This window comes from Podarcis pityusensis (genome assembly GCF_964106645.2).
Source record: "Podarcis pityusensis genome assembly, chromosome: 14".
NCBI classification, from domain to species: Eukaryota; Metazoa; Chordata; class Lepidosauria; order Squamata; family Lacertidae; genus Podarcis; species Podarcis pityusensis.
This window is the reverse complement of record NC_138039.1, coordinates 46,205,590-46,218,119: the sequence shown is the minus strand read 5'-3', so window position 1 is coordinate 46,218,119 and position 12,530 is coordinate 46,205,590. Positions and strand designations below refer to the sequence as shown.

Genomic DNA, 12,530 nt, shown 5'->3' with positions numbered 1-12,530 from the left:
TCACCTCCCCTCTGAAAGAATACCCTACTTTTCTGGTAGAATGAAGCTTTGGGTGGAACCATATGGAAGCCCATAGTTCATTCATGAGTAAAGGTGGAAATTTAATAACTGGGCTGCTCTTTTCTGAAGCAATAATATTTCTAGGGCTTCCCACTTTGCACTGTCAGTTCCTGAAGTGGATACAGGTAAAGTAATTTTGCAGTAATATGGTGGGTTGTACATCATTATACAATAAAACCAAGTGTAGGAGATTGTAAACCCATTGTCTCAAATTTCTAGTGTAAAGCTTTTCACTGGAGCGGATTGAAAAAACCACCTTTTCCCTTTCATTAGTTTTCTGGTGCTAGTGTCTTTCCCTTCATTGAGAGCTAGTGTGAAATCCTGGTTAGTTTTTTGAGCTTAGATTCAAGGAGCTCTAGTTTGAATACCCACAAGCCACAAAACTCACTGAGTGACATTGGGGCAGCCAGTGCATAAAATGTGACAAGCCCATTGATGTATGCCACCCTGAGCTTCCTGGAGGAAAGTGGAACAGTAATGTGAGAAATGATGAGTCCGGGCTTCTAAGTACCAAAACTAGCTTCCATTTTAAGCTTCATCATTTGCTCCTTGATACCACACACTTTCAGGTGACTAGTTTTGTGCAGTTGAACGGTTTCTGAGGATTTCAGTGGGAAAGGGTAGGAGACACTTGCTGGCTAAGCATGTAATGAAGCCAGTAGAAGTGGTACATGTACAGAAGCGGAGCCCCTACCTTAAGCCTTAGCCTGTAAGAGAGCTGATGCCATCTGAAATTTTGTGAGTCAAGCATGTGTCTAATTAGGTAGAAATGATTTTTAAATTTAGCCAGGAACTGTTTGACATGGAACGGTAGGCAGGAATGTTTTGGTAATTTTGAGTTGTGTTTTAGAAATGCTGAATGAAATGCTTCTTCATTAACTAAAATGTGTGTGTGCATGCATTCAGAACAAATGGATGAATTGATTGGGCAGTGCTTTTTTACATTTGAACTATGACGTGCCATAGGGAGAGCCAAGAGTTCAGCACTCCTGAAGTCTTTCCACATTGAACTACCACTGTGCCTATCCAGTGCTTGGGATGCAAGGAGGCTCCTTCCCCAAATTAATAGTGAATTTTTGCTAGTCTTATCCTGTAGGCAGATTAATATTGCTGAATATCTAATCAGTTTTTCTCTTGCTTTCTCCTTGCCTTCCAAGTGTCTTCCATTTCCCTTGTATTGAACAACCCTAGGGTGTGTAGCCATGAACACAATTCATGATTAAGTACTTTTTAATTAACGTTTAGAATTCATACCAAAAACCGACAAAATCTTGCTTGCATTAGTGCGGCTAGGTAATTACAGTGGATGCTTGGGTTGCGAACGTGATCCGTGCAGGATGCACATTCACAATCCGCAGCGATGCCTCTCTGCACACGCGGGTTGCAATTCGGGGCTTCTGCGCAAAGCGTGATTTGCGCTTCTGTGCATGCGCGACCGCCGAAACCTGGAAGTAACCTGTTCCGGTACTTCTGGGTTTCGGCGGTACGCAACCTGAAAAAACGCAACCTGAAGTGTCTGTAACCCGAGGTATGAATGTACAGAGATTGGACCTAATGTTGTTATTTCCTCCCTCCCCACTCCAGATACTGTGGGCAAGAGTTTTATAACAAGCCCAGGGCAGTCAGCACTTTGTAGGACCACAGATACCTTCCCCTCTGAGCACTGGCCATACTGGCAGAGACGGATGGGAGTTGGAACCCAACACTGTCTGGCGGGACACATCTCCCCCTCCCTCATCCCACTGCCTCCAGTGTTACGTTAGTAGCTGAAGAGTAGGGTATGAATGAAGGTGGTGTGGGAACTCCCATTAGATGCTTTTAAAAAGAATCCATGCTAGCTGAGTTGCAATTTCAAATGTGTTTTGTGCTGTGGGCATACTCTTGACTTCCTTGCAATTGGAGATCAGTTAGATATTGGTCTTCAACTGGTGCTGTGGGACTCATAAATGGATTATCTGAGGATTTTTTTTGCATCTCCCTCCCTCCCAGTGTGGATCCTGTGTTGCGTGTTGGGATTAAAGGTGGTTTCTGGGTCTAAGAGAATGTTGAAGGTGTTTCTATTATAAACAAGCATAACAAAGTTGCTTTTCAGTGCAGTGAAACTGTTGCATTCTGGTAGATTATTTGTGTGGATACAAATTCTACATGGTCCTAGGATTGACAATTTCCTCTGAGGTAGCAAACCCATAATCTCTTACAACTGTAGCATAGTACTGTAATAGAAATGAAGTGATCAAAGCAACTTGATATTTTTAAATGCTATGTTGCGAAACCTGCAACTCCCATCAATTCGTCCCTGATCATTGATTATGCTTTGGGGGCTGATGGGAGTTGGAGTCCAATAATATCAGGCTGTGTGTGCATGTGTGCCACAAGTTCCCTACCCACCTACCCTGGCTGTAGCATATAGTGGCAGATTTTGTGATTTGGTTTATATTTGTAGTGCTGCACATTCATTTTACTAGCACTAGTATTCTGAAATAACAAATTGTTACTGTAGGCTTCTGGCAACGGTTAGAAACTTTAGAAACAGGTTATGAATTTGGCGGGTGAGGTATTGAATGACTTTATATTGTCATCTTAAAAACTGTTGTCAAAATAGCAACACTCAGAATTGGGTAGTGTAACTCTTGTCCCAGATAGCAGCTTACTAAAAAAATCCCACATGTCTGGCCTTTGAAACTTGGGGTACTTGAGGTAGTATGTGCTATGAGTCTGAAGTAGCGCTGGATAATTAGAATATTGGTCATTGTGTAAAGTAATGTCTTGTTGGAGCCATTTCTGAATTTCTGTCCATGGGTGCTAGAACCAGTGATGTTGCTTAGCTTTGCAACTGGGATGGAGTAGGATTTAGAAATAAAATAAGCTTTTATGACATGAGTCAAAATACCATTTGTATTTCAGCTGGGCTCATAAATAAACAAATGCCATTTTCAAGGCTCCCTGCCCTGTGTCATTCTCTCTCCCCAAACCTTACCTTCTAGCAGCAGTAGTGCTGGGGCCTGGCAACCTACAGTTCTAAGGAACTTCCTGTTTGTAAGTCTTCCTGGCCTTATGAAGTCCTCTCACTTAACAGATTCCTGTTGCTGAGTGTACGTTGTAGTGTTAGAAATGCACCAGGTTGTAAGTGTAAGTGTAAATTGTAATGTTAGAAAGGCACCAGGCGCGTTTTGCGACTAGTGTGGGTCCAATTGTGATGACATGGAGATCTTCGGATGCCAGATTGGCAACTGGGGAAAGCAAAATGTCACTTAGAGAAGGAGCTGAAATATTTTCTTTGAAGCTTGAATTTGTTTTCTTCTGGGTTGTTTTATTTGATGTTTTAATGTGTTGTAAACTGCTTTGAGCTTTGTTCTTTAAAATATAAAGCAGTGTAGAAATTATGATGATGCTAACAACAACAAATTCCACTGGGAGGGCAGGGATGGCACCTAGACATTCCATTGTGGAGACTGTAACCTAGGTTTAAGGTGCCATTTGGCGATTAGATTACGGTATATATCTGATTTTTGAACACTGGCAAGTTGTGTTGTTTTTAGGAAGCAGGTAGGTGTAGCTAGCAAAATATGGTGGAGGAAATCAGCTGCATAGACATCTGGGGATAGTGAAGGATCTGCAGTTGTCTTCGTCTTTAAGAGCTTTGTTTTTCTAAAACCCTTGATTACTTAAGATTTCTTTTAGGAAAACAGGAAACATAAGCACATTGTAATCAAAAGCAAGGTGCCTGTGTTTTTTTAATGTAACCTTAAAACCTGTTTTTACTTGCCAGGGTGGCTAACCTGTGACCCTCTCCCTATTGTTGGGCTCCCATCATCCCCAGCCAGCATGACCAGGCAGTCAGGCATGATGGGATTTGTAGTCCAGCAATATTAGCAAGGCTACAATTTCCCCACCACTACCATAAACAGAGGTTCACCCATTTGTGACACTGCGACTCTGAGACACTGAGTATCTCCAGGGCTTAGCATCATGTCAAATCATATCCGCCAACGTGTGCAGGGGCAATGGAACCCCTGTGCAAAATATTTGTTGACTGTACTGCCCAGAGCTCCTTGGAGGAAGGGGGATGTAAATGTGTATTGGAGCTCTGATGCCTACGCATGTTAAACTTCCAGTTCTTCATGGGCATGCCTCTGTTTTGCTGCTCATTAACTTCTACCATGACATTTCCCCCCCCCCCCTTTTTCTAGAATCCAGCAACTATCACCAGGATACTCCTTAGTCATTTCAACTGGGATAAAGAGAAGCTGATGGAAAGGTAAGCAAACTGCTTTTCTCCTTCTGGAAAGTGTTCTGGTAACCTGGTAGGTTTATTATTTCAGTTATCTATACTTGGCTGCAGATTAGCATTCACAATGATTTTCAGATTTTTGTGAGAGCAAGTTCTCTTAGTGAAGAAAATGGTGTTCAAGCCACCCTGAGTATGTAAGTGCTTCATTCTATCTAGACAGTCACCAGTTGCCTATGTTAGAGGCAATCAGATGGCTGAATGCGAGACTTGCTGTGTTTTAAGCTTGTGGTGGCAGAGTGGAGAGGACAAGGGTGGGGTCAGGGAGAAGCCTCCTGTTCCCAAGAGATACATGCAGGGTACTGCCTTTTTATATTGAATATGCCCGTCTTTTACAATGTGTTCTCCCTAGGGTTTCATAACCCTCAGTGCAAGCGTAAACATGGTCCTGGGTGGTAACTGGAGAGAGAGTTTTCAAATCTGGGTGATTTTAGTTATCCTGGCACTCACCCTTGCTTGTAGTTGACAATACTCATTGTATTAATGTCAGTCTACGTTGCTGTTGACATATATTGAACAACCGTATAATGTGGGCAGAGCTAACTGACTTGTGTCTTGCTGCGTTTAATTTGTAGCTTGAGTGTTGCTATAATAAAACGCTATTTTCAGGAAATGCAGATCTTGTTTCTTTTTTGCAAGTTGTATTTGAACTGTGCCAACATGGAAATGTGGAGGTTAAGCAACTGCAAGGAAGCCAAATATTCTCAAATCAAAAGAGTTCCTTCTCTAACTCCCATGAGGAGTTCAGAGTTGGACTCATGGAAATGGTACGGCTTGGCATGAGGCACTTTCAGCATTCATTGTTGTTGCACTAAATGTCCAACACACTGTCTAAAAAATATTTTTAAAGTCCCAGCTCAAAGAGTAACATGAGAAATATGATACAAGAGGAAAAAGTGATGGAGGTAGGGAGTCTGTGGCTTGTCAGAAGTTGCTAGTCTGCAGCTACTTTCATCCCCAACCATAGTGTCTGAGATTGACAATCTACCCTTCATAGTTGCAAAGATAAATTTGAAGAATCTGGTGCTTTGCTGATTCCTCAACCAAGTTAAAATCTGGCCTTCTTCATTGTGCTCCAGCTGCTTTCAAGATAGAGGAATTTAAATCACCAAGAAAAGATTGTAAATGAGAAATGTGGTTTAAATCTATTTAGAAAAAGCTGGATCCAGCTGTTGGTGTAAAAGAGAAGGCTAATTTATATTTCTTGCATATTAACATTTGGTTTGACAGCTTGTTTAAGATGGGAACCTTAGTTAAGAGAATGGTAAAGTCATATCTGAACTGCCTATTTTTCTCTTGTTTGGAACAGCAGACAACTGAGTAGGGAAATGAGGTTGAGTAATTGTGTCTTACACTTCAGAAAAATTGCTAATAAAGTCAAAAAGTTGTAAATGGATTCATTAAGCTTTTTTTTCATGCTAGAAAATCACATAACTACTGGTGGTCCATGTTTTCACCAAGAATAAAGCATGATACTGGCTGTTTGTGTGCTTTTTTTTGTTTTAAAGAGCATAACTTTCAGGTGGCATAGCAAACACTACCCAGTAGGAAAAATATACATTAGTTGTGTGGCACTTATTCTAGGTGTCCCAAGGAATATTATTGGTAACTTGATTACGTTTATTTAGGAACAGATTCCATTTGTGGTATAGCTTTTCATTCCAGTAATGCTTGTGAATCTATTAAAGGATGCTCTTCCATGTGTAAACTGATGTAATCTGCTATTTAGCTTCGAAATCCTCTTGGGCAAACTATTAGGAAAATCCCTTGCTCTGAAATGATAGAAGTATTCTTCCAGAATCTCTTTGATTCCAAATCCTTTGGATTTCCCACTTTCTTCTTCTTCTCATGTCTCATTTCCAATTACACATGATATTGTACAGTAATTCTAGGAAGCAGTTTCCGCTTATTATAGCTAGGTTGCTTGATTCAGCATTGATTAGGAATTTTAACTTGAATTTTAACTTGTTATACAATGGCAAAGCAATATTTGTCCTTAAAGGTAAAGGGACCCCTGACCATTAGGTCCAGTCGCGGACGACTCTGGGGTTGCGGCGCTCATCTCACTTTATTGGCCAAGGAAGCCGGCGTTCAGCTTCCAAGTCATGTTAAATTTGACTAGACCCAAGACCCCAGTAGTGCAGCATTCTGATCTCACCATGTCCAGCCAGATACATACATGAAGCCCACAAGAAGAAAATGAGTGTAATAGCACTCTTCCTCTGTTAATACCAGCGGCTGAGAATCACAAGACATGTTGTTTCTGATACATGAGGTATAGCCACATGGCTTGCATCCATCCACTAGAAACCGTGTGTTTCATATCAGCCCAATTCTGTTTACTGTATTTTTCGCCCCATAGGACACACTTTTTCCCCTCCAAAAATGAAGGGGAAATGTGTGTGCGTCCTATGGGGCGAATGCAGGCTTTCGCTGAAGCCTGGAGAGTGAGAGGGGTCGGTGCGCACCGATGCCTCTAGCTCTCCAGGCTTCAGGAAGCTATCCACAAGCCTTGAAAGCCCGGCGGGAGTTCTTGCGGGCAGCAGCCTGCAGCCCTAAGCACGGGGCGCCCTCCGGAGGGCTCCCCGTGCTTCGGGCGGGTGTCCGCAAGCCTTGCGCGCCCGGTGGGAGGGGCTTGGGGCAGCAGCCTGCAGCCCGAAGCACGGGGCGCCCTCTGGAGGGCGCCCCGTGCTTCGGGCAGGTGTGCGCAAGGCTTAGGGCTGCAGCCGCAGCTGGGGGGGGAAATAAATTTCATTCCCCCTCCCCCCCCAAAAACGAGGTGCATCCTATGGGCCGGTGCGCCCTATAGGATGAAAAATACGGTAACTTTCTCCTGGCCCTGTTGAACGTCAGGCATTTTGATTAAGCTTTTCTGACTTCTTAGTTAATTTTAACTGAATTTATGTTTTGTATTGTTTGTAAACCCACTGTACTTATAAGCAGTGGTGTTAGGTGGTGTGCAGATCGTTGAAATAAAGACCGTATTTTTCCATGTATAAGACGCCCCCATGTATAAGACAACCCCTATTTTTTTAAACCCAAAATTAAGAAAACGAAACCCTAAAATAGAAGTGAAAATCTGGGTGATTGGCGGAGGCAAGTTGTTGATCTTTTTTGGGGTGATCACCCTCAAAGTGTCCAGCAAGAGGTGCATGCAGTGCACTGTGGTGCAGAAGCAAAGGCAGCGACTGGGGCACCACACACTTCCCCTCGGTGGTGGCAGCTGCTGCTGTGGGGAAGCAGGCTCCTAAGCAGGATGCCAAGAAAGAGCCGGAGGAAGGCAGCGACCGCTCTGCTTTGAGCGATGCCATCGAGCAAACTAAGCTGAGGAAGGTGGTGAGCGGGCTGGGGGCAAGGTGGGAGTTTGAGAGGGGAAGAGGAAAAAGATGAAAGAAGGGCAAGGAGAGATAGCTGAGGCAGCTTTCAGCGGCGGCGGCAGCTGCTCTTGATCCAGTGGTCGAGCCAGCGGGGGCTTCAGGAGGTGAGCCAATCGCTAGCATGTAGCCTGGGGGTGGGGAGAGAAAGGGGGGATGGTAGCAGGAGGGACTGCCTCAGCCCACCCAAGCCAAAATGCCGGACATAGGCGTAAATATTTTAAAATTCCCCCAGAGGCCCATGTTTGGTGTACAAGACAACCCCCAATGTTTTACTAATTTTTTTTAGCAAAAAACCTCATCTTATATACACGGGAAAATACGGTAAATGACAAATGCCTGCCATTCTACTATTGACACTCTCTTCTAAGCAACAGATTAATCTGATGCCTGTACAAAAATGTGCTGAAACACTCTTGTTAATATTTTATGTTACACTGTGTTACTTGTGTTAGATAATGGGAAATGCCCATCTTGGTATAATTTAAGAGTTCCTTCTTGGTTTTCTCATGTAAGGAGTTTAGCAAGACCTGTGAGAGGGCAAGTTTCCAACAGCTGCCCCAACTGGGTAAGCTCTTTCCTCCCCCACCTCTCCTCCAGAGTATTCAATGGTTTCCATTCATTCTTTGAGTGGCCTTAAATACCAGGCTATCACAGACCTGACTCAGACACTGCCCATTTATTATGTCACCCAAGAAATAAAGATGGCTGCTGCTTTTGAAATTTCCAGTGGGATAGCTCAAGATCAGGCAGTTGGTTATTCTAAGCAGTGAGAGCAGCAGCTGCAGAAATTGCAAGGATTAGAACCATAGGAAGCTGCTTCCTAAATGGTTGGGCCATTTAGCTCAACATTTAATATACTCACAGTTTTCCAGGGCTTTAGATGGGGTCTTTCTGAATGCAATTTGGAGAGGATGAGAACTGAACCTGGCAGCTTCTGCTTGCAAAGCATCTCGTCTGCTACTTCAACTAAAACCATTAGCTGAAGCAGCATAATTTCTCCTATCTTAAGGCAACTCCTGTTTAAACGTAATAGAGGCAGGAAGATCTGTTGCAGAAACTCGGAAGTGGCAGGACATTACTGTAGGAATCGAAAGCATGGCTTGTTAGAGAAGGTTCTTGAGGTATTAATCTGCACAGGTAGATGGACTTGCTTGTTGTTGTTGTTGTTTTAATCGAGGTTTTTAAAAAGTGCACCAAGACAGCATTGGGAATTGGGTGGGGATGAATTTATTATGAAGTATGCCCTAGGCAGCATAAGAGAATACAGCAATGTTATGTATTTTGGAAACTAGAGTTGCTAAACGGAAGAATTTGTCCAAAGTTTTCACAGGTAACTTTGGAAGAAATTGGGAAGATTTTTTTTTTCCTGTGAGCAATTGTTGCATAGCAGACCTGCTGTCTGCGCAAGTCCTAATTTACACTCCAAAGGCTAAATTTGAAGATGCTTTGATAAGTTGCCATCTTGACAATCCAAACAGCAACTGTTTTATAGTTGTTTTTAAAAATGTCTTGGCTACCTACAGATCTAAGGTAGGTGATCCAAAACACTGCCCATATACTAGAAAGGGCATGAACCTGAACTACTCCCTTGATGCAGGAAGTTCTTGAAGCAAGGTAGCCTAGATATGCCTGTCCTGAACTTTGTATCCTTTGACTCCTGGTGTTTTCCTGGCTGCAAACATTGCAGGGCTATTTGGATTGCCTCATCTTCACAGTTTTACAGGGCCAATACAAATGGCAAGGTGAGGCATAGGTGGTGGAGAAAGAATAGGCACCCTTCCCATTTTTAAATAAGGACTGAAAAGCTCCTCCTTACTCAATCTCTAACTACTATTCTCAAGTGAAGAACAGTTTTATTTTGTTGTTCTTAAACATTTGGCTTCACTTCCCTTTTCTGTTCATGCAGGTACTTTGATGGCAACCTGGAGAAGCTCTTTGCAGAATGTCATGTAATTAATCCTAGTAAAAAGTCTCGAACACGTCAGATGAGCACAAGGTCATCTGCACAGGACATGCCTTGCCAGATCTGCTATTTGAACTATCCTAACTCTGTGAGTAACTTTAAAAAAAAAAGCATTTAAAGTATTTAAATCTTTAAAACATTTTCTCATTTGAATTCTAAACTCTTGTTTTGGATGTCTGAGATTTAGCCAATTCGTATATGGGTTGTTATGGAAGATAATAGCCTTCATCTAGCTATCTTCTCTCTGACACACATGTGTTTTCCCTGCACAGGGAATTCTTTTGTATAGACTAGAGGAACATTTAATGTAACCTCTTCCTACAGGCTGAAGTGGTACATGGTAGAAACAGGTTTTCCTTATTTGTTGTTTGAGAACTAGCCTTTTTCTTTTAATACAGATATTTCAGTAAAGCTATATATTAGGCTAATAATAAAACTTATTCTTTTATACAAATAGGGAGCAGGAAAATAACACCTGTATTTCAAAACTAATAAGCTTATCATAATGCAATTGTAGCAATACTGTCATTTTTGGAATGCAATAAATGATTGCTAAATTTTCCTTGAAGTTTTTATACAGTCTATTCTTTAAGCATTACTGTTTCATTGTTTCAGCTGTGTAGCACACTTTATTTAACTATTATTTCATGGCTAAAAGATTTGAAGTTTGCCAGAGTTTTTGTGGTTTGTTTTGGTGCAAGTAATAAATATGACACGAGTGAGTAATGTGTATTTCTAATGATTCAAGAATAATCAAAAGGTATAGCTATAAACCAATAATTTAACTTGATTAAGGCTCATATTTCTAGTTGAATATGGATCTTTGACATTGTTCTTCAAATTATATGGTTTCCAAGTGTTACTCTCGTTGACTTGCTTGCCAAGGCACAGCTTCCCTCTTCTGCATTATAGCAGAAGATTTGGGGGAATATTGTAGGACACATACTCAATTCACATTGGACCCCTGCAAACCTTTTTGAATCTCGGTGTTACTGCATTTGCATTCTCTGTAACTTCCAGTGTGACCAACATTTCCAGCATACTCCATATTGAAGATTAACAGTGACATGCAACCTGCCTTTGCGGGGGCATATTATTTGATCTTACTAGGGAATCCCAGGGTTTCTCAAACATTTGGAAAATGCTGTTTTGTGAGATTATCCACTTCTTTTTATCATCTCAATAACGTCTTGATAACATTGTTCTTTTTAGAATTTCATGCAGTCTTTTAACTTTGCTTCTGTTTTATGGGATTTACAGTGGTGCCTCGCAAGACGAAATTAATCCGTTCCGCGAGAGTCTTCGTCTAGCGGTTTTTCGTCTTGCGAAGCAACCCTATTAGCGGCTTAACGGATTAGCGCTATTAGCGGTTTAGCGGCTATTAAAGGCTTAAAGGCTTAGGGGATTAGCTGCTAAAAGGCTATTAAAGGCTATTAAAGGCTTAGCAGATTAGATAAAGGGGGGGAAAGCGGAAAAAAAATCTCTAGACTCGCAAGACATTTTCGTCTTGCGAAGCAAGCCCATAGGAGAATTCGTCCTGCGAAGCAACTCAAAAACGGAAAACCCTTTCGTCTAGCGGGTTTTCCGTCTTGCAAGGCATTCGTCTTGCGGGGCACCACTGTATATCCAAGTCCTTCTGACTTCATGTAATTTAATTTTATAACAAGTTCTAATGCCCGTCAGCGAGTAATAAAAATTGAGTTTCCTAAGTAAAATGCAATATCTTCATGTGCTGTCTTGCATTCATTTTTTTTATTGTGTATCGTTTTGGTTCTTATATCATTTGTTTGGATCATTGTGCACAAGTTAAACCATAATTGTATATATGAATGCTGTCCAACTTCAAGGCAGATTCTCAAATGCTTTTATACTTGCCAGTTGATACTGAGTTACTCCTTCAGCTGGCATACAGTGCATCACAATGTTCCAAAGCATTTGGATCCTACTTGGATGGGTGTTGCTTAAGGGGTGTTCCCCATGGAGCCTTCAATGTAGGGTTCTGGCAAGGTTCAATTTTACCCCCTATGTCAGTGGTTTTCAACCTTTTTGAGTCCATGGCTCCCTTTGAGTCCACCAGCAACTTACACTGGGGTTCTGTTACAGGACGCACATAAGTGGGGTTTCCTCCCATTCTGCCCTCCCTCTTTTTGGCACGTCTGTAAGTGGGAGCACATGTCGGCGGGAACACAAGCAATGCCGCTGCTTTGCAGGGCCAAGCTGACGCGCTCCACATGGCAACCCTATCCTGCCTTTCCTGAAATTAGAGTGTACATTGGGTTGGGGAGAGCGCAAAACAATATTAAGATCAAAAGTATCTTCTTATTGTGGGGAAGGAAACCAAGAAACACAGCACAGGACACACATGCATACATGGCTCTTTCCTGCAACATTCTCCCTGTCCCCATAAAGCTTGGTGACTGTTAAGGAGGAGTGGGTTGCCTGCAGGGAGAGGTAGAGAAGAAGAATGAGGAGGAATGTTGAGGGTAGAAGGAGAGAGAAACACAGAAGACACTCCTCACTTTCAGGGTTCTGTTTAAATCCCTCCTTATAGGACACACACACACCACACACCATTGAGCTACTTTGCTGTTTTCTTACATTTCTCAAGTGTAAAACTAAGGAACTGTTAGTTACTGAAGCTGGGGAGAATTCTTTTGGGGGGGGGAGATTTAAGTCATGCAAAAGTGTTTCCCCACTTTTTTGCCACTGTTTTATTTCGGGAAGATAATGGGCTGCAGGTTAAAGTTGCCAGTTCCCCGAATGTTCCTCAGGGAGAAAAAGAGAGAGAGAATATGCAGGAAGATATGGGCTGCAAGTTAATTAAAGGGTGCCCCCCAAGGCT

At 42.3% G+C, this 12,530-nt stretch overlaps 1 protein-coding gene across 1 annotated transcript in view; it reads left to right on the top strand.

Moving 5' to 3' along the window:
* The window catches only part of ARIH1 (ariadne RBR E3 ubiquitin protein ligase 1), a 50,620-nt gene that overhangs the window by 11,575 nt on the left and 26,515 nt on the right, over positions 1-12,530 (top strand). Inside the window, exons 2-3 of the mRNA XM_080980408.1 lie at positions 4,251-4,318; positions 9,632-9,776. Coding sequence (XP_080836534.1) covers positions 4,251-4,318; positions 9,632-9,776 — 213 coding nt within the window. The remainder of the gene's footprint in view (positions 1-4,250; positions 4,319-9,631; positions 9,777-12,530) is intronic.